This window comes from Ahaetulla prasina, chromosome 7 (genome assembly GCF_028640845.1).
Source record: "Ahaetulla prasina isolate Xishuangbanna chromosome 7, ASM2864084v1, whole genome shotgun sequence".
Classification (NCBI taxonomy): domain Eukaryota; kingdom Metazoa; phylum Chordata; class Lepidosauria; order Squamata; family Colubridae; genus Ahaetulla; species Ahaetulla prasina.
Genome location: NC_080545.1, coordinates 54916145 through 54943812, shown reverse-complemented (window position 1 = coordinate 54943812; position 27668 = coordinate 54916145). Strand labels below are relative to the sequence as shown.

General features: G+C 37.1%; 1 protein-coding gene across 2 annotated transcripts in view; it reads right to left on the bottom strand.

The window, feature by feature from the left end:
* Positions 1-27668, bottom strand: part of METTL25 (methyltransferase like 25) — a 38359-nt gene that overhangs the window by 4755 nt on the left and 5936 nt on the right. For both annotated transcript variants that reach the window (XM_058189895.1, XM_058189896.1), the window contains exons 4-11: positions 24467-25105; positions 22653-22797; positions 16875-16969; positions 8544-8573; positions 6397-6470; positions 5689-5782; positions 1770-1844; positions 160-231 (exon numbers count right to left, since the gene is read on the bottom strand). In XM_058189895.1, coding sequence (XP_058045878.1) covers positions 160-231; positions 1770-1844; positions 5689-5782; positions 6397-6470; positions 8544-8573; positions 16875-16969; positions 22653-22797; positions 24467-25105 — 1224 coding nt within the window. The remainder of the gene's footprint in view (positions 1-159; positions 232-1769; positions 1845-5688; positions 5783-6396; positions 6471-8543; positions 8574-16874; positions 16970-22652; positions 22798-24466; positions 25106-27668) is intronic.

Here is a 27668-nt window from a genome sequence, read left to right as displayed (position 1 = left end):
AATATTTGCTGGTAAATGATGGATATGATAGATTGGACTTTAAAATTTTGGCAAACAGACAGAAACAATTATTTTTTTCTTTTAATATGAAGGAGCCATGATTTGCTTCAAATATTTTAAAAACAAACCTATATCATGGCTAAATCTACCAAGACTTACCTGTTCTTTGAGATAGCAGAGACGATCTAGAAGTATCAACACCTCTATGCAAGGTCCTAGAACAACTTTCAGCTGAAAATTTAAACACAACTGAATCACATTTCTAAAACCTATACTGAAGAAGAAAGAAATACTACCTATTAACACAGATTTAGATTTCTTATTCAAATATTTGAAGGTAAACTCTCCTTTGATCTCTTTACCTCAAGGATATTAATTATTATCTATGAATCAGCTCCAATCCAGTTCAAAATGTTGATCTCATTTGGATTGTTAGTTTAATTCATAAAACCAAGACTATTTAAGAAAGGGCTTTTAGAAATAGATTAAAGACATTATATTCTCAATTAGATTCGAAAAGTTTAGTTGACTGGAAGAGTCAACTGAATGACTTTTTCATCAAACCTGTCCAAAGGATACTAAGCAGGATTTTCGAAGCGGCTAGGCCAAAACAATTTTAACTGCTGTCAAAAAGATATATTGGTAAAGCAGGGTTTGTCTATAATTATTAGCTGTTTAATATAATCATGTAAATGTTATACAATTACCATATTTTCCGGACTTTAGGACGCTCCGAAGTATAAGACGCACTTAACTTTTGGGAGGAAAACAAGAAAAAAAATCATCCCATTTTCTGCCAGTTCCAGGCGGCGGGGATTGCTGCCACCTATTCCCACCGCCTGGAACGGGCCAAGAATGGGGCGCGCAGAGACCAAAAATGGGATGTGCGGAGGCCGAAAATGGGATGTGCGGAGGCGATAGGTGGCAACGATCCCCACAGCCTGGAACAGCTGATCGGAGGTATTCTGGGAGGCAGATCCAACCGCCAATCAGCTGTTTATGCTAAATCAGGCTGTGGTGAAGCTGACCACGCTGTTTGCTGCAAGGAGGCAAATTGCTGGGAGGCAGAGGCCGAAGGGTGGGGGCTGGTGGGTTGGCGAGGCTTCGGCAACATTCGCTGTATAAGACGCACAGACATTTCCACCCACTTTTTTTGGGGGGGGGAGTGTGTCTTATACTCTGAAAAATAGAGTATTTTGTGACTGCACATAAAGACATCTACAATATTTTTGTTTCAGAAAAATTTCTGAAATCATTTTTGGCATTTATTGTTTTACTACTGAACAGAAAATTACTACATTTTCCTGCCAAATCTATTGAAGAACATGGAATATTTATCTTTAAAAACAAACTTTGTATTATCTTGCCAATTCCATTTTACTGGACATCTTTAAAAAAAGCAGCATAATCTTGTTCAAAGTCTATGAAAGTTATTAAATGTGGTATCTGTTACATAGTATCTCTGAGGTGTAACACAGCATAAAAAACATTTAAGTTGCAGCAATTTTGTTCAAAGTTGAACAAAGTAATGTATTAAAAGGAGAAAAAAAATTCTTAAAACTTATTTGACTAGTAAAAGAATCTTCATATGTTCTCAATGAGTGTTAATATAATTTTGGAACAGAATATGCTCCTAATTAAAGGTTATGTGGTTTGTTTCCTTCTTTATAGAAAATATCAAACACAAACTGACCTACTTCATCATAAAATGTTAGCACAAGTGTTATTCATGCGATGCTAGCAAAAATATTCCAATATTTCAATGTTACCATATTAAAAGCTTCCAATTCATTCATTCTGTGCTTGTATTTTTCAAGGTATTCCAATACAAGGCTATCTGAAATCTGCAACAGCAAGAACACTGATGATGGCAACTAACATTTGCCTGAGGCATATGCTAAAATTATTTTTATAATTAAAACAGTTCAAAAATAAAACAATTATTTTACAATCAACATTTTTTAATTTATTATAATGACTTCTCAAACTTTTTTCAAACACAGATAGCAATACATAAGGAACTATATTTGAAGTGTTCAAAAACAGTCTGGTTTTAGTATCTGAAAATAATATATCAGCTCATGACGACATTAATCTGTAAGCATCTTTAAAACATACAGCAATTATTACAAATCAGTGCAACTTTATCAAGTCTTACCAGAATGTTCCCATGTCACTATTTTTTTAAAAAAAAACAACAGGTAGTTTTCTGAATATTCAATGAACATATTAATAGTAATTTATAAACTGAGTATGAAACAGTATAGCATAACTGGAAAAAAAGGGAAATGCAATTTTAAGTCACATTAATAAAAGCATATTTTCTTATTAAATGCTTAAATCAACAATCAATTTGAAAATATGTGGTTAGACCACAGTGCCTGATTAGATTCATGAAGCATGAACAGTGATAAAACTAATGCAATGAAAGTATTTGCTGTTTTCCCATTTACTTGTACTACCACAGAGCATATATATTATATATACTGTATGGTTATATACATAGTTTTGAAACTCTTTTTCAGTTAAAAGCAAAAAGCAAAAAGCTTTCATGTATTGATACACTAATAACAGTCAAAGAATGTGCTGCTGTTCCATCTCCATCTCTTAATTCGCACTGATTTTATCTGGAAATTATATTTTTAGCCAAATATCTATATTTTTAGATATAACTGATCATATAGTTATGATCTTTAGATATAACTGACAGAAAACAAGTCACACAGGAAGTAAAGAACATGATGACTGAATCCCCTCTTTTTGGACATCCAAGAACTGTTCACTATGCCTAAACTAGCAGATGTAAACTACAATGAATGGTCTTTTCATGCAACTATATAATACCTTCTAAAGAACTGAAGGAGAACCTTGGATCTCCAAATTACTAAAACTTTAGAATATAAATACAAGGTTACAAGCAATTTTTATCAAGAAGTTGCCATATGTTCACATAAAAGAGGTCATCAACTCTTGACAGTGAAAAAAGTATCAATAATAAAAGTCCATGCTTATTTGATCTTGAATGTTTATCTATCAGAGATTTGTTCCTTCTTCTCCAACACCTTACTAAATTTTCAGTTTGCTTACTTTAAACTGAAGTCTGTAGTTTGTCAGATGATTCGTGTAGCTATTACAGCTGTTAAAACTGTCAGATTAAACTGAAATTTGGCATTGGGATCATGAACATTGCATGTGAGTTTATATTTAAAGTACAGTTATCCATGAAATATTGCATAAATAAAAGTTTTTACAACTATGCTATCAGCCTTTCATAATCTCACTTGACAACGGAACTACATTGTCTTGTCCACAAATGCCTGATAAATACTTTTACTGAAACGCTTATTATAATTTAGATTATCTATTTGCATTAAAACTCAAGCTAATAAGAAGCAGCCAAACCAAATTCTAAACAGCTGCAAATAATTTCATACTAAAGTTTTCTTGACAATAGGTTCCACTGAATTTGACTGGGCTTATATCTGAGTAAACTATTGCTAAAATTGCACCATCGCTATTGAAGAAAATTTCACCAGCAAAAACTGAAGTTTTTTTTTTTTACTTTCAGCTGTTTCTCATTAATTAGTTCTAGAAATGTATATGGATGTGTATATAAAATGCTATGCAGGACCCAGTTTAAATAAAGTAGACATAACAGTAATTCCTTCTGAAAGGCCAATTTGTATCTTATAATAAAAGCCACTGTTACTGCTGAGTACGCAGACAAATAAGTGGAAGATAAAAACATTCTCTTCCCTGAGATTTCATCTATTCCCTGAATTTGAGATAGTTTTAACATATAGTTTTTAAAAATGTCTAAGTAGTGTATAGGTATGAAGTCTAAGAGTATGTGACTATTTTAGTTATATGCACTTTGGCTAAATACTATGAAGCCAAAGATATATCAAGATATTTTATCATAAACAAATGATGCTTTCTGTGTTCTTTAATAGTAATTCCAAAGGAGAAAACAAAAAGGAAAAGTTGAAAGGATGGATCATCCTTATGGATCATATAGTAACTTGTCTCTCTGGCAAAAATTTTGTGAGTATCATACAATACAAATAGGCCAGCTAGTGAGAAGTTAATAGCTATGGGCATATTATCATCCATTATGTTAGGGAAATGTGAGGTCATAGAAGCAACATATTTATAAAACTCAAGTAGAACTGAGAGAGCTCAATGCAAAGATAAGATTGTGCTATCAACGTGTACAGATAGATTATTTTAGATACTTTAAATGTTTTAGGACAGTGATGGCAAACCTATGGCACACATGCCAGAGGTGACACGCAGTGCCCTCCCTGTGGGCACGTGAGCTGTTGCCCCACCTCAGCTCTGCCACACATGCGCACCTCCTGCTGGCCAGCTGGTCTTCGGGTCTCTGCCACTCATGTGCGGGGGTATGTGCATGTGGAGGGGCCTGTGTGCATGCGCAGGGGAAATGCATGCACGGGGATGTGTGCATTCATAGGGGTGGGGGACATGCAGGTCTGCATGCGCATTTGCCGGGCAGGGCACATGCGGGGGGGGTGCGTGCAGGAGATTGCATTTTGGGGGTTCGTGCATGCATTTGTGAACGCACACATGCACTTTGGCCACTCGGTCCAGAAAAGGTTAGCCATCACTGTTTTAAGACAATCTATGTATTAAAAAAGTCAAAATTTATTTACAAATATTATTTTTCACACTGTAACTACATTTAAAATTTGCAATACCACAATATATTAAGTCATTGCTAAAACAAATGTTTGTATCATAACGTGTTTCATGAACACTTATTCCAATATGTATATTTTGCATATCTCTTTTTTAGTAGATAATGCTTCATAACAGATTGTGATAGCAAAACTCATATTCACATTACAGACTGCTAAACTAAAGAAACATAGGAATTTCCTGTTCTTTAAAATATAATCATACCTGTTTCTTGTTTACTATCGCTTATCAAAGTGAATTTACCTGTTTCTTCTATTTGATATGATCAATTGACTAATCAATAAGGTACACTATTATTACTGTTACTACTACTACTACTGTCTCTTTGTGATTTAACAGAGAAGCAGAAAGACTTCAAACTGTATAAAAAATATTGATAAATGCTTATTTAAATTTTCAATGAATTAGAATACATGTTGCACTGGCATGGGGTATGCAATGTCCCACCATTTTCTGTAATTGCTGTTCTAGCATCATTTATCCATGACGTTTTACTTTTTAATTACAGTAGATTAAATGTAGCATGGGGAAATATTCCTCAGATAATTAGCAATAGAAATAGTACTTATATCCTGCTTCATAGTGCTTTACAGCCCTCTCTAATGGGTTTACAGAGTCATCATATTGCCCCCAACAAAAGGAAAATTTAATAAAGAAGGCAAAAATCATACCTAACCTTGGAAGGATGGAAGGCTGAGTTAACCTTGAGCCGGTGAGAATCAAACTCCTGGAGTGAACAGTGAGTAGCCTGCAGTACTGAATTCTAACCACTGCACAACCATGGCTCTTATACTCCGTAAATATTAGAATTTGGCAATGACTATTGTATATAAATTAGATTTAATTGTCAGCTCTTACAAAACTGCATGTTCTCCTTGATCTCAGCATAATTTATATTACCAAACAAATCACGGAAATAATCTGCAGTGTGTTCACTATATGAATTTCAATTTATAACCAGATATTTACCTTTGATTCATCTAGTTCAAGCTTTTTCAAGGAAATTCTAACATAATCCAAAAATGAAGATGATTTAGAATATACTTTTCCAATATTACGATCACTGAAATGACAAATTATTTCTTTTGTTATTTTTCCAACATCACACAGAGAGACACTCAGTCCATGAAGAACAATTCTGAAGTCTTTTGAAGAACTGTCTTGGCTTATCTTCCTCAGCCTGGTTTACCTGAGATGTAATATGGGCTGTAACTCACTGGCATCTCCTTCCCCCCCCTACAGTTTACAAAAGGAACTACTTCTTCCCATTGACAAAAATGTTATAGTGGCATTTAATTAAAAACAAAAATAAAAAATGTATTTATTGCATGTAATGGAAACCATGTGACCTATACAATTTGAATGGTCAATAAGCAAGGACTCTCTGTATTCTAAAACTCAATTCTCAGTCTTCAGTGATAATGACCCATCTTACAACTCTACAGTTCAACCATGAGCCGCATATATTCTCTTCTGGGATAGCAAAGAATTAAAGCAGATTTCAAAAAGTTAGCTTGCTGAGAAAGCCCGAGTCAAATTTACAGATAGATATTTTTTCAAATAGACAAAAAACAAAAAATAGCTTTTCTTTTAATAAACTCATTGTTCTCAGATTTCAGGATCAACAAGAAGTAAATGTTCTGTTTCTATAACAAAATATAAAATTACAGCAATTACCTTCTCTTGATGCCATAACATTCTTCTACAATAACCTGCAGCACAGCCCGATAAAACAAAGATTCTGTGGGTAACTAGAAGAAATCAAAGAGCAAAGAAGTTAAGAGGCAACCATACCCCACGAACAAAACAGCAACAGTTATTGGCTATCTTCAACCAGTATTTGTATTCATTTCATCTAATGTTACTAGGAAGTTTCTTATTACTAAAATAAAATATTGCTCTGTTAACATATTGCTGCCAAGTCGAAAAAATAAGCACAACCTGCAGAAAAGGTTGCGCAGAATTGAAAAGAAAGCTGTAAGAATGACAAAGCCATATAGATCAAATTATGCTAATAGGTATTTAGGTTGGACCACAGAAATTTAATCTCCCTAAAATCAGGGGAAAATATTTTGCAAATAACTATCTTTTTTTTCTCCTTAAAAACTTCATCTTCTCTCCTTGGTACAAACAGTACTATGTTTCTAAAACAATGCAAAGTATTGAAGAATATCTAGGAAAGACCATTTTATAGCCCAGAGGTTCCCAATCTTTTTCGCCCGCGGCTCCCCCGGAAATCCGACCTGCAACTGCGCATGCGCACCAGACGCGCCCGCGGCTCCCCGGAAATCCGACCTGCAACTGCGCATGTGCACCAGACGCCCCAGAAATGGCGCATCAGCGCCGGACCCAGCGGGCGCAGATATTCCGCGGCGCCCCCATGACGATAGCGCGGCTCCCTGGGGAGCCGCGGCTCACAGTTTGGGAATCACTGTTATAGCCTTTTTAAAATTCAGGGTCAAATTCATCCTGTATAAATTCCATCAAGATCTATAGCTTTGTAATAGGAACACAATGGTTTATAAACCTAGTGAAGTGAAGACTCAGTTTATGTACATATTTTAAAAGGGATGATAAATGATGTAGTGCTTATTTAACTTCTACATAAAAGAAATTTAGCTGTTGATTTAAAAAGAAAGAATATTTAGAGTCCTGCCAACATCTAGCATTTGTAGCAAATCAAAGTAAATGCTTCCAAATTTTTTACTATTGTTATATTTTCAGAAATGAAAGAATAATATTTAGGAAAAGTGATTTATTGGGAGTTTTGGCCAAGATTAGGAAGCCATTTCAAACTAACCAGTGTGTTTCTGGTTAAATGTTGGAATATGAATTAGATGATGAATAATCTAGCTTTAAATTAATGCTATTCCAGTCTAGAAAGAAACATTTGGTAACCATTCTTATGAAAACAGCATCACCACATTATAAGGAAATACAGGCAGTTGCCCAGTTATAAAATTGGAGATGACAAGCATATTCATTTAAAGAAACAATTTATAAACTTTGACTATATTACAGGAAAAATATGAAAATACCCAAATGCAAACATAGCTATTAAATCTCTAGAAAAAATATAGGTGTTCTTATATTTGTTTTTCCATGTAACTATATATCTATATTAATAAATATGTAGAAGAACTTGTCAAATTAAATGAGTCTGAACTGTACTTATTCCATAATCATTTGCACTTTATGAACGAACCTGAGTTACTATATATATTCTATTTGAAGTGTTGGCTTCATTTCCTTGCTTAATGGCCATTTGTTCACAGTGATCATTCAAACTTATGAGGCATTGAAAAAATTGTCTCATATATGTACCTCCCCATTTGCAAACTTCTTTGGCCAGTTGCAACAAGCAAAGTCAATGAGAAAGCCAGCAGGAAGTTGTAAATGACAAGTGACGTCCTCGCTTAATGACCAATGATAATCTGCTTAATGATGTGAAGTAGGAATGTCAGAATTTCCACGGCTAAGTAGTGTAATTAGATGACTTCATGCTTTATAACATTGTTTAGCAATGGAAATTCCAGATCCAATTAAGGAACTTGTTAACTGAGGATTATCTCTATGTTCTTTCTATTTTAGTCACTCTTAATTAACTGAATAAATTATTCAGTTAAATTGTTTTATCATAATGAAGGCCAGAAAATACAATGGTGCTGATGATGCAAAATATCAGTGTATCTCCAGTTCAAGTTTTACTGTTTGCCACCTATTCCACTTTGACAAATTTCAAAGTTCAACATAATGTCATGTGTTCAAAGTATTCAAAGAAAGAAAAAAACTGTCATTAGAATGGTTAAACAGATATTACTTACCATCTGACCAACTGCAACTCTTTCCAGAGCCTTTAAAAAGAAATTCAGGTATTTATTCATTTAGATAAACTTTATAAATAAGCAGACTTCATGAAATAAAAATATTTTAACAAATTATATATTAAGATGCTTTTTAAAAAATGTAATCACTTCATGATATTTAAAAATATATTTCTATTTGTGTTTGTAATATATATGCACACAAAGTGAACACTCTCTTCTGCAAAGAGCCAAGATGATATTGAGCTGTTTATTTTATATGTAATATTTTTTTCCAAACTTACTGATTAATAGATTTTAGTCACACTTTCCTAATTCATATTCAGTAAAGTCAAGTACATACATTTGGAACATATGACCTTAAAATGATAATATAATTTGAAATGTGCAATCATGAAATAAAAATTATTAGATTAAAACAGGATACCAATTCACTTGTGCAAAATTACAAAATAATGCATCAATGTCTCCTCATTAATATATAAACTTAATAAAGTAGAACATCAATCCACAATCTCTATGCTAATATTAGTTACTATTTCTGCAAGTCTCTACCTTACTGACTCTAATTCTAACTCTAAATTCAGTTCATTCAATTATGCTCTTTCACACTTGAAACATAGAACACTCCTTTAGAAAGTTTCTTTTGGGTTTTAGTAACAAAAGCTACAAACCAGGGCTGTTCACAATTTGCAAATGATTCTGAAGAATTGCTTAATTTATTTCTTAAGATTTCCATGCAGCTTCATTACTGCAATTAGGGGAAATATTTATTTATTATTCATTTTAAACTAATTCTGAGCAGTTCTCAAGGGGAAAAAATGTATTAGGAACAAATAAAAGTGAAACAAGCAGCAAGAAACCAAAACAGCAAAACGGCTTTGTCTTAAATGGTACTTTTTAAAGAAGTCAAGTCATTAAATTGACTCTTAAAAAGTACCAGCATCCTTTTTCTACTTCACGCTTGTGTAGATTTTTTTTAAAAAATCAGAAGTTGATGGATGAACAAGATTAAGACACTGAAGGCTTGAGCATTTTGCACTTAACTTTTGATCCAAACCAGACTGTGTCAGGTTTTCACATGGAAGGAACATTCAAACTAGTATAATGTGAATAGGAGCTTTTTCCTCTGTATTAACATGTGGTATATACAGAGTTATAAAATTCCCTACTCGTTTAACTAGATTCTGACCGGCATGCACACATTTGCTTGAAAAATAGCACTATTCCACAGTTGTTAATTGACTGATTTATTTCACATCTAGTTAGACTCTTCTTATATGCACTTATTAACTTTTATTATAAGCTTTCATTTTCAAATTTCTTTTGATTTCCCATTCTTGTAATTACATATAAAATATGAACAATAATCACTGAATGAATGTCAATTCCATTCAAATACAGTATTTTACTAACAAATCTCATGAGATTATATTTTTACTTTCTGCATCTTGCCAGTTAAAAACTTACATGAACTGTTAAAGTTCATACAGCTTTTACTCTTTAAAAAATCGAACACAAAATTATGAAATTTTAAATCAACATCCTCCTTCCTATTTTCTCTACAGCTCCATGTTCATAGTTAGAGATAGGATACACATTGAAGAAATGCATTATAACATCCTACTTTTTAATATGGCAGAACAATGCTCCTAAAACATTTGTTAAACTGTTGAGAGGCCAAAATGAGTGGAATTCAGCTATTGTTTCGTCCCCCCCCCAAAAAAAATCATTTTATGTAATCATATACAATGGTACATCAATAAAAATTAAACTTTTTATAATTCCAGCAAGTGTTATTAAGAAGATAAATTTAGCCATTAGACAATTTGCAATTTGTTGGCTACACAGAGAGATAAAATATTTTCTTTGAATAGGCAAAGCTATTGACAGTCTTTCCAAATATCTTCCCTATTTTAAAATCTAAGCATAGTGTTCAAAATAAAAATAGAGAAAGTTAAAGAAACAACAAACAGGAATGCATATGAATATCCAGCCAGGAGATCCAGATGATCTCTCTTCAGCCATCTTCTGAAATGAATACATGCTAAAACTCAAGAACTATTTTAGGACTGTGTTTCCCAAAATATGGTTCACAGCCTGGTATTGGTGCTTGTAAAAAAATAATAATCTGGTCTTTAGAAAATATACCCACAACTGCTCTCTTTCTCTCCAACCCGAGTGCCGCAGCCACAATCTTGCAAGCACTCTGATCAGAGAAAAGGAACTCTTGGACAGAATTGAGTTAAAGACTTAAAAACATGTTTTATGCATACATAAAAGCCTACTGGCCATTTTCTGCTTGTGTAATGTAATAACAAAGTCGACAGAAAAGCTGCAGTCCCTAACTATAACTATTTGGGAAATCTTATTTTAGGAGATAATAAGTAGGTACCTTAGCCAATCAAAATAACTTCACTGGATTTAAAATTCTATGGATATGATTTTTGCCTTCTTTATTATATTTTCCTTTTTTCTCAATACATTATTTTATATATCTTTAGCTTTGGCTTAGTTGGTTAAATAAAGAGATTATCATTAAAATACTCCCCACATGAAAGACTGCATAAATTGGCAGCTTCTCTTGTATTTCAGAATTGCCATATGGCTTATTACACATTTTAGGATTTTTGGCTATTCAAAGGCAACTTCCTTTGTTCTTCCCAGGTAGACTGAAGGAGATGTCCTTGCTGGAAGCGGTAACAATATTTCAACCAAACAGAATAGGTATATCAGGAGGTTCTGCTCTAACTGATGACTACCAATGATAATTAAAGAATTATCAAAAAGAATCAGAACACAAAATACAAGCTAAGTGGACACGACCTTGTAGATGACCCTCACTCTGTCAAGGACCTTGGAGTACTCATATCAAATGATCTAAGTGCCAAAGCCCACTGTAATAACATCACCAAAAAGGCATTAAGAGTTGTAAACCTAATCTTGCGTAGCTTCTTCTCCAGTAAGATTACACTACTAACCAGAGCATACAAAACATTTTCTAGACCAAATTCCTGAATACAGCTCATCTGTCTGGAACCCACACTGCATATCGGACATTAATACAATTGAGCGCATCCAGGAATATTTCACAAGAAGAGTCCTCCACTCCTCTGCTCGCAACAAAATACCTTATGCCACCAGACTTGAAATTCTGGGTTTAGAAAATTTAGAACTACACTGCCTTCGGTATGACCTGAGCATAGCTCATAAAATCATCTGCTACATTGTCCTTCCTGTTAATGACTACTTCAGCTTCAACCACAACAATACACGAGCACGCAATAGATTCAAACTTAAAGTGAACTGCTCCAATCTCAATTGCAGAAAATATGACTTCAGTAACAGAGTTGTTAATGCCTGGAATGCACTATCAGACTCTGTGGTCTCATCCCAAAATCCCCAAAACTTTAACCTAAGACTATCTACTGTTGACTTCACCCCATTCCTAAGAGGTCTGTAAGGGGAGTGCATAAGAGCACCAGTGTGCCTACCGTCCCTGTCCTAATGTTCCCTTTAATTGTATTCATTTTATGTATTCAATTCATGCTTATACTTATATATATATTATTCAATGTGTACTCGACAAAATAAATAAATAAATAAATAAATAAATAAATAAATAAATAAATAAATAAATAAATAAATAAATAATGAGGTACTTTTAGAAGTCTGCCAGTGTGGTTGTAAACCAATTCTGATTCCAGCTATAAAAATGTATAATTGAAATGGCAATAGTACTTCGACTTATATATTACTACCAATCTGCCTTCCAATGAGGACCTATATACTGCACGAGTCAAAAAGAGGGCTGTGAAAATATTTACAGACCCCTTGCATCCTGGACATAAACTGTTTCAACTCCTACCCTCAAAACGACGCTACAGAGCATTGCACAACAGAACAACTAGACACAGGACAGGTTTTTTTCCCGAACGCCATCACTCTGCTAAACAAATAATTCCCTCAACACTGTCAAACTAGTTACTAAGTCTGCATTACTATTAATCTTCTCATCATTCCTATCACCCATCTCCTCCCACTTATGACTATATAACTGCAACCTAGTTGCTGGTATCCTTAATATTTATATTGACTATTTCCCTATGACTATCATTAAGTGTTGTACCTTATGATTCTTGACGAATGTATCTTTTCTTTTATGTACTCCAAGAGCATATACACCAAAACAAATTCCTTGTGTGTGCAATCACACTTGGCCAATAAAGAATTCTATTCTACTCTATACCGCTTAGTGCTTTACAGCACTCTCTGGGAAGTTTACAATGTCAGCACATTGCCCTCAAAAATTTGGGCCCTCATTTAACTGAATTCGGAAGGATGGCTGGCTGAGATTAAGATTGAATTTCCAGGCTGTGGACAGTTTAGAACAGGGGTGTCCAAAGTTTTTTTGGTGAGGGCCAAATACAGAAAAATAAGCAAAGGCCCGGGCCACACCATTGAATGGGGGGGGGGGGCTAATTTTTTTCATACCAGTTCTGTGGGCGTGGCTTATTTTGGGGTGTGGCTTGGTGGTCATGTGACTGGTGGGCGTGGCTAACTGCTCATGTGACTGAGTGGATGTGGCTATGGGCATAGAAACTACTCAGAGGGCTGTGCATTTTGACCAGTCCTCACACTTATGACCATCCTCACATTTATGCCCATTGCAGCATTTTAACAACCATATCACTCATTTCACAACTGCTTCTCTTCACCACGGTTACAAGATAGGGTGCAAAATGTAAAGATAGTTGTAGGTGTGAGGACCAGTCAAAAGTGTGAGGACAGGTCAAAAATAACTTTTTCAGCCCTCTGAGTAGTCCTTATGCACAAAATGCTGCAACAGGCATAAATGATGACCGGTCATAAGTGTGAGGACTGGTCAAAAGTGTGAGAACCTGTCAGAAATCACTTTTTTCAGCCGTCTGGGTAGTCCCTATGCACAGTTTAGGCTTAAGTATACGAAAGTTTGGTGGTTGAGACACGAAGGACTTCACAGAGATGGCTATCAGTCATTCTGGATCTCAGTCTGCTTTTGTTCTGATTTACCAGAGAAAATGTTTGTTCACATATGTATGTTGAGCCGAACAGGCTCATCATTCCTTTTGCGTGGCGTCTCATCAGAGGAAACTTGGCATGATCCAAACTCTGATAGAAGTCAGGGAGGGAGAGAAGCTGATGTTGACTCTTCAGAGAATCATCACATTGCATTTCAATCAGTTCTAACTGCAGACTCTCCTCCACTTCTTCTGCATCCACCAGGAAGGGGGTCGAGAACAGCTTGATTTGTTTTTCAATGACAGAAAAATCTTGAAAACTGGTTGAATTCTGTCACAAGAGATGTAATTACAGAAACATTTTTTTCCTTTTTTCCTTTTTAGCAGAAAGGTCTGCCTTTGGAAAAGCAGACTTGATTTCAGACAGTGCAGGGAAGTGTGCAGTTTACAATATGTGGATATCATCTTCATTTAAGGGGGAAAATGTTTCATATTCATTCATCTTGGCCAGGGGTGTCCAAACTTGGTCTCTTTAAGACTTGTGGACTTCAACTCCTAGAGTCCCTCAGCCAGCAAAGCTGGCTGAGGAACTCTGGGAATTGAAGTCCACAAGTCTTAAAGAGACCAGGTTTGGACACCCCTGATCTTGGCTTTTGCTTTGTATTTGATATGAACTTGAAACTCCCTTCGTTATTCCCTGCCCAAGGGGTGGAGGCGCGAGGAGCCTCGCCAGGCGGCCCGAGGAAGGCGAGGGTAGAACTGCTGGGATCGGGCACAGCCAGCAGCCTCTTTCTCGCTCACCGCCGCCTCCTCCGCCCCCTCCCTTCGTTATTCCCTGCCCAAGGGGTGGAGGCGCGAGGAGCCTCGCCAGGCGGCCCGAGGAAGGCGAGGGTAGAACTGCTGGGGTCGGGCACCGCCAGCAGCCTCTTTCTCGCTCGCCGCCGCCTCCTCCGCCCCCTCCCTTCGTTATTCCCTGCCCAAGGGGTGGAGGCGCGAGGAGCCTCGCCAGGCGGCCCGAGGAAGGCGAGGGTAGAACTGCTGGGGTCGGGCACGGCCAGCAGCCTCTTTCCCGCTCGCTGCCTCCTCACCTGTTTCTCGATGGCTGTCACTGCCGCCACGCGTGTCCGACATGGGGAGGCGCGAGGAGCCTCACCAGGCGGCCCGAGGAAGGCGAGGGTAGAACTGCTGGGGTCGGGCACGGCCAGCAGCCTCTTTCCCGCTCGCCGCCGCCTCCTCCGCCCCCTCCCTTCATTATTCCCCGCCCATGGGGAGGAGCCGCGAGCCTCGCAGCAAACCACCGGGCAAGCACCGGGAGGCGGCCGAAAAGGGCCATATTCAGTTATACTTTCAAAATTTGCTGCGGGCCAATAAAAACTGACCCGCGGGCCGCAGTTGGCCCGCGGGCCGTAGTTTGGACACCCCTGGTTTAGAAGATCTAAACTGTGGGCAGTTTCTATCACTATAAGTATTAGGCCATACAAACTATTTCACAAACAAAGTATTTTTTAAATACATTTTCTTTGGCCATGTTCTTCCCTTCAGTTATCCATGAAGACACATGCTAAGAAGATTTGGGAGGGCCTCAAGGCAACTACATTGACCCTTTGAGCATTATAGCTGCTTCACAGATTTGAAAGTGTGTGCATGTGTGTGTGCGGTGCGTTTAATTTGCTTTACTGAATGTTTTGCAGTCCTTCCTGGTAAATATTTGTCAAATATGGCACTGTCTATGTCAAACAGAGATATCTAGCTTGGAAAAACCTCCAAATTTTAAAAATAAGAAGAAGAAAAAAAGAATAAGAAAAGAAAAAACTCTATATTTAGGGTTTAATTAAACAATACTTATACTTAAAACAAAACTAAGAACACTGAGATATGTAGAAACTGAGAACAGAGGACATTAATGAAGAAGTCAGAGCTGAAGAAGCTTCTTGGATTAGACATAACATAACATAATAACAGAGTTGGAAGGGATCTTGGAGGTCTTCTAGTCCAACCCCCTGCCCAGACGCAAAATGTCTTCAGAGAAAAATCAGAAAGTCTAGTTGCCTCTTGAAAAAAACACCTTTGGGATAACCATGACCTGGATGACTGAGAATTTCCATATACATTCTGCCAAAAGAATAATTTCTTACATTACTAAACGGATATTCCACATAAAGAAATGTGGACTGTATCCTACTATATTGTTATTATTGCTTATATTATTCTATTATGCAAATACAGGGTCAATGATAACATGGTTTCTCTGAAAACACATCCAATTTAAAAAAATGTAGAAGAGAACAATGCAATGGAGGAGAAAAGAAATGTATCTTTATTCTGATCAGGCTACTGAAGAAAAAAAAAAGCTAAGTGCAAAGAAAGCAACAGCCGCTTGAATGCACTTGCTGGAATTATGAAAACAGAGGCAGAGGATGAGCAAGTCAAAGGGGCAAAGATTGAAGTATATAAGAGGATCAGACAAGGATTAAAAAAGCATTTGGTTCATAGGAAAGATGTTTCAAGACAGGATAGCATTGCAACCAGAAGCAGCGAAGCAAACCTAATCTCTGATTTGTTTAACATTCTGCTACCCCATTATGATTTATAGTTAGCTTTTGTGAAAATGCTAATGAGTCGTATGAATTTGAATCTAACCAGGGAGAGGATTTAAGTGTCAGAAGAACAGGCACTTAAAATAAATTTGCTTAAAAACCTGAATGCATTTCATGGCTTGTCACCATGCTATGATAATGTAAAGTGCAAATGAATAAATATTACATATAAAAAAATTCAGCTGTGTCCATTATACAGTGAGCAACACAATAGTCAATTGTATGTGGCCTAGTATATTTACCAAACGTATTTATAATTTATAGCGTTCTCTATCTGTTACAAACCCAGAAAGTAGGATTAAGTAAATTATGGTTATCTAAATATCGGGTAACTGCATTAGGGCTATATAAAGTCATTCTATTAAAGACACCATAGATCTCATCCTGTAGTGAAAAGACCATCTTATTCACTATGCAGGGTATTAGAACCAGTAAAGACTAACAAAATTGGCAATTGTACTGTAATTTTACTGACTTTTTCCTTAATTCTCTTCTTTTATATTAGCATTTCTCCTCTAAACTTAATAAAATATGGATTCAACTCAATCAGTTTTGAAACCAGTGTCCATTGTTTCAAACTCAGAGAGACACACTATGTAATGTATTTATTTTTTACAAATGATCACTATTTTTGTTAATTGATACACCGTGATCTATTATTCAACATGTCCTGAATTCTTTGCCAAAGCTATGAATTTGCAAGTCAAACAGAAGCAGAAAAAAGGAATCCATACCAAACAGGCAGCCATTCTAGCATTACGACCACAGAACCATCCCTCTTCTTTCAAATAGCGGCCCAAAGGGAAACCCCATATTCCCCGAGTCCCTTCTGCAGAAAAAAGGTAAAACAATTACATTATTTTATCTTGTACATATGAATCCATAAATCCCTTTACGAACACCTATGTCTGTGTTCAAATCACGTAACCATAAAAAGCAATGACATTTTACATTAATGAACTGTGAAAATGCAATTCTTGCAAGGAGTTTAACAATCTGTAATATGAAGCAAGAAAACTGGGTTAATTAAAGCATGGTAGTGATTTACAATATGGCTTAAAATATGGGTGTAAGAACACAAGTTAAACTGATTAACAAAACATAGTGTATTAAGAGATTATTTTAAAGCTATTTATGTAACTTGTTTATTTCAAATTTATTAAAGCTACCCAAGTTCGATGAATTTGGATCTAACGGTCTGAACAAAATCATTTCAATTAGGAATTACATTTAAAAAGTGTGTGCGTGCACGCACACACGTGTGTAAAATTCCTTTCTCACCCCTATGTTAGAAACATGTGAGAAGTATGTATGTTCATCAGTTCAGGTTCTCTACTAGAGGCCTGGGAGTTTGAGGGTTCTGTGCAGCATTTTTAGCTGTATCTAGCACTGCACTCTTTTGGACAAAGAGCTCTGATGTCATTCCTGGAATCTGTTGAAGCTACTCTCCCAGTTTAGGAGACACCACCCTGAGTGCCCCTATCATTATTGGGACCACTTTTGTGTTTACTTTCCACATCCTCTCTAATTTCTCCTTCAGGCCCTGGTATTTCTCCATCATCTCACATTCTTCCTTGCTGTTTTGCTGTCTGTTGGCATGGCTACATCTATCACCAATGCTGAATTCTGATCTATTACCACGATATCTAGTTGATTGGCCAGTATTTATTTATTTATTTATTTATTATTTCAACTTTTATACCGCCCTTCTCCCGAAGGACTCAGGGTGGTTTACAGCCAAGTAAAAGCAATAATACAAAAGTTAAGAGCAATTTTAAAAAACTAATTTTAAATTGGCCGAAATATAAAAATTTGCTAAAATCCATTAAAAAACTAATTAAAACTATTAAAAACTATTAGGCCAGTCCTGCTCGATGAAATAAAAGAGTCTTCAGGTCACGCCGGAAGGCTCGGAGGTCAGAGAGTTGGCGCAACGTTGGAGGTAGTTCGTTCCAGAGGGCTGGGGCCCCCACAGAGAAGGCCCTCCCCTTGGGGGTCGCCAGCCGACATTGTCTGGCCGACGACACCCTGAGGAGACCCTCTCTATGGGAGCGCACTGGTTGATGGGAGGCCACCAGTGGCAGCAGGTGGTCCCGTAAGTATCCCGGTCCTGAGCCATGGAGCGCTTTAAAACGGTCACTAACACCTTAAATTGCACCCAGAAGACAACCGGAAGCCAGTGCAGCCTGCGCAGGATAGGTGTTATATGGGAGCCTCGAGCCACTCCCACTATCACCCGCGCGGCCGCATTCTGGACCAGTTGAAGCCTCCGGGTACCCTTCAAGGGGAGCCCCATGTAGAGCGTTGCAGTAGTCCAGACGGGAAGTGACGAGGGCATGAGTGGCTGTACACAGGGCATCCCGGTCCAGGAAGGGACGCAAGTGGCGAACCTGATAAAAAGCCCCTCTGGCAACGGCCGTCATATGGTCTTCTAACAACAGCCGTGCATCCAGGAGGACGCCAAGATTGCGGACCTTCCCCGTGGGGGCCAACAACTCGTCCCCCACGGTCAGTGATGGAATCAACTGATTATACTGGGATGCCGGCATCCACAGCTACTCAGTCTTGGATGGGTTGAGTTGGAGCCTGTTTTTCCCCATCCAGACCCGCACGGCCTCCAGGCACTGGGACATCACTTCAACGGCTTCGTTGGGGTGGTTAGGGGTGGAGATGTACAGCTGCGTATCATCAGCGTACAGATGACAACTCACCCCAAGGTACTTACCTTAACCCTGTAATTCTCCACAACTTTCTGTGGCATCTCTCATCTGGAGTTGGGAAGCTCTTGCCCCTACACTGTGCAGACATTTCTCATGAGATGTGTCTGTCTGTCTGTCCGTCCATCCATCCATCCATCCATCCATCCATCCATCTATCTATGTCAGGTTTCCCCAAAAATACAACCTACTCTGAAAGTAAGCCCTAGCTTGATTTTTACATGGGTGCCCAATATAAGCCCCACCCCCCAAAATAAGGCCTAATTAAGAACCTCCCCAGGGTACACAGGTAAAAATTAAGCTAGGGTGGGGGTGGGGGGGTGGAGCTGCCCAACTACTTACCGTCGGATAGTTGCAGCCAGGCCTCACACATCTTGGCCCATTTCTTTTGCTGCAGCCGGTAAGGCTTTCCTGAAGGGCTCTGGAGCCAATAACAGAGCTCTGGATCGATCTGGAATTCTGTTATTGGCTGAAGAGGCCTTCAGGAAAGCCTTGCTGGCCGAAGAAGTTCCTGAAGGCCTCTGTTAGCAAAAAAGACGACGCACACAAGTGAGGTGAGTCAGGGGAGACATCCCCTCTTGAAAATAAGACCTGTTGCCATTTTTGGTGGCCAAGAAAAATAAGACAGGGTCTTATTTTAGGGGAAACACGGTATCTATTTTTTACTGAATTAAATCCTTGCTGTCACAGAATTATTATGCTGGTTGCTTTACTTCAATCTAGTAAGGCACATATATTATACACTGTGGTAAAAATCCTTGTTCATCTCACAGGTTGGGATCACTAATAATGATTTGTTTTTGTTTTAATGTTGCATAAAGACAGCCATTTATGTTAAGCCATACACTATAACAATGTGTGAATACCCAGCCAGTTAAAACATTACACAAATCATGGTAAAGTAAAATACAAAATGACATAAAAATTATGGCAAAACAGGAAACAACCTAGACTGCCCTTCATGGGTTATTTTGCACACAAGCCTTCAACATGGAGTTGATGGATAGATATTTAATAGCGATTTTGATGGAAGAAATCAGTGGAGGAGAAATTGCTTTTAAATCACAGCAGGGTAGCATGTAAACATTGAAAAAGTAAACTAGGATTGCATCGTGTGACAGAGTAAGCTAAATTTAATTCACACTTGTGTGTCTAGACTATTATCTTTCAGAAGCCAATAATAAAAAGTACTGTTTGGTTTGATGGAATACACAAACAAATGTACACACTTTTTCAGAAATGCACAAATATAAATATAGATTTTAAATATGAAAACAGATTTTGCAGTTTTACCTCAAAGGCAGAAAATCCTTCATTAAAATATGGTATATTTCATATAAAGTGAAATTACTAGAATATACCCTCTACATGGGCTGTCCCAAAGATCACTTGGTAGCTGCAGCTTGTCCAGAATGCAGATAATGCGGGCAGATGCCTCAATGTGCTCATATTACACCTGTGCTCTATGAGCTGCACTATTCTCATTGTGAGGTGTCTTTGGTGACTAGCACTCATGATATTACCTAGTTTGGGTAATGAAATGTCTGTAACAAACAACCAAGCTCAGAGAGCACTGAGGACCACTCATTTCAAATACTCCTTTATTACTTTCCATTGTCTTTTGGGTAGAATTAAGGTCAGATTGTCACCTATAAAACCCACCATGGTATGCGGCCAGTTTGCTTGTGGGGCTACCTGTTCTCAGCTGTTTGTAGCATTCTCTTGATTCAGAAAGGTGTCTGCTCCAGATCCTTTCAACTAAAAAATGTGGACATTTTGAATTTTTCGTATTTTACACCACAGAAAACATGAAAAAATATATTCCAAAATATATACATATTCCCAAAATTTTCTGTACTTTCTGAAATGTACAAATATTATATATATATATATGTGCACTATTATCTCTGAACCTTTTAAACCTCTGTATAGGCCTTTACACAGGGACACGGTGGCTCAGTGGCTAGGACGCTGAGCTTGTCGATCGAAAGGTCGGCAGTTCAGCGGTTCGAATCCCTAGTGCCGCGTAACAGGGTGAGCTCCCGTTACTTGTCCCAATTTCTGCCAACCTAGCAGTTCGAAAGAATGTAAAAAATGCAAGTAGAAAAATAGGGACCACCTTTGGTGGGAAGGTAACAGCATTCCATGCGCCTTTGGAGTTTTGTCATGCCAGCCACATGACCATGGAGACGTCTTTGGACAGCACTGGCTCTTTGGCTTTGAAAGGGAGATGAGCACCGTCCCCTAGAGTCGGGAATGACTAGCATATATGTGCGAGGGGAACCTTTACCTTTTATATGCCTTTACATCTATGTTGACCACTTTATATCTATGTTGACCACAATTTCTTTTAAGAAATTTAAGAAATGTTTTTTTAATTTCCTGTTTCTTTCATTAGCTCCATGGGTGTTTGTGTTTGAAGAATCAATTCCATAAACCTTTAGATTATATTGCAATGACAAGAAAGAGCTCAGGTAACCTTTTCCAGAACCCAGGTCAATTACCTAGAATGTAAATAATAAGAATTTTTTTAAAGTAGCAGATACCCCTTCTAAAACTTAGCATAAATTTATCATGAAAATTATAAGAAAAAAGTGCAGTTATTAAAAGTGCAATTATTTTGTAACAGTTGGCAATGTTTGGATGATAAGACTTTATATTAATAAACTATAAATGAGCCCCCTGCATTCATATTTTTAATCCTTTTTTGCATTTTATGGGAACAAGCCAGCAACATAAACTACAGAATCTTGTTTATCTGACCACTGGAAATGATAAGTCAATGGCGAAAAATGGAAGCCAAGTCAGGCTTCATATCTGGGCATGGATCAAAAACTCTGTTGATCATTTTTGTGGAAGACCTGCAACATGACTAGATGAATAGAGGTATTCTTCTGGACTGATCATAGATATTGGACGTTAAAGGTATTTATGTTATATTAGTTCCATTTCTTGTTGCATCGGTGCTTATAATACTGGTGGGGGGCAAGGAGACTAAGCTTCTGGTCACTCTGATAGATGAGTTTTCATTCCATGATTTTAATATATATAAAACCATAAGAAGAGATCATCCATCAGGGATAGGTAATATCAGCAGGATGATGATAATTGAATTTTTTCACTAAATGACCTAGGAGTCTATGAAATGAGACGTCTATGAGAGATTGGAGTTTTGTCATGCCAGCCACATGACCATGGAGACGTCTTCGGACAGCACTGGCTCTTTGGCTTTGAAAGGGAGATGAGCACCGCCCCCTAGAGTCGGGAACGACTAGCATATATGTGCGAGGGGAACCTTTACCTTTTATATGCCTTTACATCTATGTTGACCACTGCTCATCTTTTAAGAAATTTGCAACTATAATATTCTACCACTAATTTTAAAATGTCACATTCTGAAGTTGAATTGTTTTATAAAGGAAATTTTGTAAACAGCAACTATGTTTCCAGAGACATATATGCATAAGTTACCATATAATGTATTACCCTGAGGTTGTTCTCTGTATATTGCCAAGGGCATTCATTCTTTAAGAGGATGGAATTGTAATAATAATGAACAAACACATTTTTTTACTGAGGTGAAGTAAAAACAGATGTCTCCACAACTACATAAAGTGTTTTGCATTAATAAGCCTACAACCATTACAAAACTGAAAAAAGAATCCCAAACAGGAAAACCACAGGGCATTCAGAAGTGACTTCTCCACAGAGCATAATTAAAAACAGAAAAAATGATTCAATGACAGGAAGAATGACAAGCATTTATTAATTCCATACGCCCTTAAAAAGACTTACCTTCATGCATTTCATGTTCCTCTGAAAGCAAATGGTAGCAACAACCCACACTGCAAACTGCTTTGATTTCAGGCACAGCATTAAACAGTTTCAATGTGCTTGGAGCAAGATCACCACAGGTATGCAGACCCACAAGTATACAGTCCTAGGAAACAAAACAGAATTCAAACCAGGATATGAGGGCCAGATGAGCACATATGCTAATAATTATCATTGTACACATCATAACAATCTTGGATTGAGATCAGTAAATTATGAAACCTAGAAAAAATCTAGTTCCTTGAGCTTAAGGCGAGTTATATTACTATTCATTTCTCTCTCATCCAGGCAATCCTCTACTATAGTAATGGGAAGATGGTCTGTTGACAGGATAACAGCAGAGTTTGGAAGAAGTCTGAATTAGGAAAGTCTGCCTATAGAAATCACTGTCCCCCGCCCTTGAACAGAGAGATTGCTTTAAAAAGTGGAGGGGGGTGAATGATTTCTCCTGTTCCTGACCTGTTTTTTTCCCCTCCCTATAACTTGTGGATCAGAGATAGAAGAGGAAAGGATTACAAGAGAATAAGCAGGCACACAATGGGGTATACACCAGGCTATTTGCCTAGCATACTTAGCTTTCAGACCCAGAAAGCTTTTGATATGTATTTCCTATTTGTGTGCCTGACTCTTTTGAATTCCCTTTTTCTCCAATGAATGCAAATACAAACAATAATTTTCTTCCTTGCTGGGATGAGTATTCTAAATGGCCAGGGAGTGAGAAAAAGGGAAGTACAGTCACAGGTTTACAATTTAGAACCTTCATTTAACAACAGACATACCAGTTCCAATTGTAATTGCTAAATGAGGACTGCCTGCATTACTTTTTATATGCAGATTCACTCCATCTTAAATGCATGTTTTACATACTAAAACTTGATAATCTAAAACTGTTAGATTTGCATATAGCATGGAAGAATGTGATAGAACAAAAAGTTCTCCTGATGACAGAAGGTTTTAGCTGGCAGAGAGGAACTAGATATAATCTGCTGAGTTCTATTAATTAGGTAGTAATGCATCTTTTGATTTTGTACCTGTCTTCCCAAATATTGTTAAGCTGACTTCACAATATGTCTAAAATGCAAGAATCTGTAGCAAGGGATTTGCTATATACGATTTTTGCAAACACAGCACTAGTAAATTAGTTTGGTGCATTCACTGTTTGATTACATATCTTAATTTACACTTTTTTGTCATGATAAATTGAATTGCATTCAAGCGTTACCTCTTCCCATTGTCTCCCTCCCCCTACTTCATAATTAAATTAAAATAATCTATACAGGATTTAATTGTGTATGCATTATGTATATTGTACTACAGTTATTATTAATATGAAATAATTACAATTTGTATGAACATATTTCCAACAAAACTTTCTGGCACAAAACGTAAATCACATCACATGAACATGCAATATTGTAACCGAGCTGGTTACCAAGTGCCCAAAATTATGCAGTTATGTGACTGCAGGGAAGGGGAGGGAGCGCCAGCATCAGAACTGGTTTGTAAGTACATTTTGGGAATTCTGACATAACTTCAAATTGTCACAAGTGCCCAATTGTTATAACACATGTAGCATATAATAAAGTAATGAATTTGTAATGCTATATATAAATAAATGCAAGTTTACTATGCCACTTTTTAGGAACAATAGTATTCCTGTAAATACATTTTATCTTGTATCTCCTCTAAGCTCTTACGGAAAAACAGTCTTATTTCAATATTTTTCAAATCAGACTCCAAAATCAGATTAAAACGTTAAAACAAGAATAAATAACCTGCAGATCTCCAACAATATCACGTAGCTCTGTTTCTGCAGTTATGAATGATGTCAACGGAGAAAAAATGTTGGCCTCTTTTGACCGGCTGGCTTTGGCTTTCAAAGAAGCCACCTTCCTTTGTTCTTTCTCTTCTTCACAGAGCTCTCTGCAATTACGTCTGGATGAACAATCCACTTCTATAGCATCAGTAGGCAGAATATCTAGAAATACATTTTCTGGTATATTGTTCTCAATGAGTTGTACCCGAACCTCAGGCTTCAGTTCATACTGATTTTTAGTAATGCCTATATTAGGATCTGGGCTAATTTCAGCTGATTCAATACCAACAGCATCTGAAACAGGCACATGGACCTGGCTCTGTAGGGTTTTATTAGTTCTTAACCACTTTTCACTGGTGCTTGTGTTATATTTCTCCTTATCTTGTTCTGCACTTTTCTTGGTTTCTTTCAATATCTGATCTCTGACATTTGCTTCTGCACGTCTTTGATAGGCTGTCCAGTGTTTTTTTAATTTCCTGTTTCTTTCATTAGCTCCATGGGTGTTTGTGTTTGAAGAATCAATTCCATAAACCTTTAGATTATATTGCAATGACAAGAAAGAGCTCAGGTAACCTTTTCCAGAACCCAGGTCAATTACCTAGAATGTAAATAATAAGAATTTTTTTAAAGTAGCAGATACCCCTTCTAAAACTTAGCATAAATTTATCATGAAAATTATAAGAAAAAAGTGCAGTTATTAAAAGTGCAATTATTTTGTAACAGTTGGCAATGTTTGGATGATAAGACTTTATATTAATAAACTATAAATGAGCCCCCTGCATTCATATTTTTAATCCTTTTTTGCATTTTATGGGAACAAGCCAGCAACATAAACTACAGAATCTTGTTTATCTGACCACTGGAAATGATAAGTCAATGGCGAAAAATGGAAGCCAAGTCAGGCTTCATATCTGGGCATGGATCAAAAACTCTGTTGATCATTTTTGTGGAAGATCTGCAACATGACTAGATGAATAGAGGTATTCTTCTCGATTGATCATAGATATTGGACGTTAAAGGTATTTATGTTATATTAGTTCCATTTCTTGTTGCATCGGTGCTTATAATACTGGTGGGGGGCAAGGAGACTGAGCTTCTGGTCACTCTGATAGATGAGTTTTCATTCCATGATTTTAATATATATAAAACCATAAGAAGAGATCATCCATCAGGGATAGGTAATATCAGCAGGATGATGATAATTGAATTTTTCCATTAAATGACCTAGGAGTCTGTGAGTGACTGGATGAAATAAAAAACAATCCCAACAAGATGAATTGATTTATTTTTAAACACAAAACCATCTTTCTCTTCCTTTAGATGGGATCTCTCTCCCCCTGAAGAAGCAGATTTGTAACCTGAAGGTTCTTCTGAACCCAAGAGTTCCTTCTTGAACAGCAAGCGAAAAGTGTGGCTAGGAAAATCTTTCCCCCATTTTTGGTGACTATCATTGGATGCTCTTTTCATCTCACGTTTGGATTGATGTAATGCATTTTACTTTGGACTGCTTCAGCAAGGTATTCGAAAATTAAAATTAATGCAGAATGCAAAAGCCAGTTCAGTAAGTAAGAGCTATTTCAGGCAGATTATCACCTGTATTGTGGACACTGCACTGGCCAGAAATAAATTTCTGGGTACGTATCAAAGTGGTGGTTAAGTATTTTATGATTTGAATTTTTATCTGCAGAACCATCTTCTCCAAATGAAATCTGCATAGTCAAAATCCAGCCCCAGCATGCAGCTAGAGAGATTTTTTTTTATTTTTTTTATTTATTTGATTTTTATACCGCCCTTCTCCCGAAGGACTCAGGGCGGTGTACAGGCAAAATAAAACCAGGAAAACAATGTACAATTTAAAATACCATTTAAAAAACTTATTTAAATTAGCCTGAAAAATTAAAATTTGCCATAAACTAAAAACCCCATTTAAAATTAATAAAATTTAAAATTAAAATTCAATTCAAGCCAGCCCCGCGCGGATAAAAAGGTATGTCTTCAGTTCGCGACGGAATTTCCGAAGGTCAGGTATTTGGCGTAAACCCGGGGGGAGCTCGTTCCAGAGTGTGGGAGCCCTCACAGAGAAGGCCCTTCCCCTGGGGGCCGCCAGTCGACATTGTTTGGCGGATGGCACCCTGAGAAGCCCCTCTCTGTGAGAGCGTACGGGTCGGTGGGAGGCATGTGGTAACAGCAAGCGGTCCCGTAAGTACCCAGGCCCTAAGCCATGGAGCGCTTTAAAGGTCGTAACCAACACCTTAAAATAAGATAAGAGAAGAGTTTAAAACTGGCCTTGATAGCTGTCCCAGCCCTCTGTTACAGCTTGTTCCTAAGGTCAGATTGGCCCCTTCTCTTTTAAAGTTTTGCAAATTAGTAAAGACAATTTTCTGTTGAACATGTGGGACAGAGGTGAAATATACTGAGTTTGTGAGCTCTTGGGCAAATTATTGATTTTTTAAAATCTAGTTTTGTGGTCCAAATCTGGAAGCCCTACTGAAGTTTTATCTTAGAAACAAAGGGCTGAGAAAAGAGAGAAAACCCATATGCCTTTTAACAAGTACTTTCTTGTTAAAATAGGCAAAATCCACCAAAAATACTATTATCTCCAACAGAGACAAAATAAATTTTATGGCATAGGTATCAACAGTAATTGTGTATATTTTTGCTACATTCAGCTCTTAAAAATGATTAAAGTATTGATCAATTTCAGAGCAAAAAAAAAACATAAAAATTTACTGCAGACTATTTTATTTTCATTTTTATTATTAAAGCTTGTGTTTTATAAAATTTTAACTGAAGAATCTTGACCGACCCAGACGGAATCTTGCAACATTATCCTGGGACATGTATATTTGCTTTTATTCTTAAAAATTTCTGTGGATTGGTCAACAAGAAGCCTATTAATAAAGCATTTTTACAAATTCCAACATACTAGGCATGCCTGAGATGTAGATGAGAAACGTATCAGAGCTGACAATCTGTGAAATATGAGATGACTAACATCCTTTTAGCATTTCCATGGCCTATCATGAGCTGACCTTTAGAATGGAGCAAGCTGATATTCATCAGATTGACATGCGGCTTGTTCTACCCCAATTCCAGGCTATATAAATAATCTCCGGATATGATTGGATTCACTGAAGCCAAATGTTTTCTCCCTTCTTTCT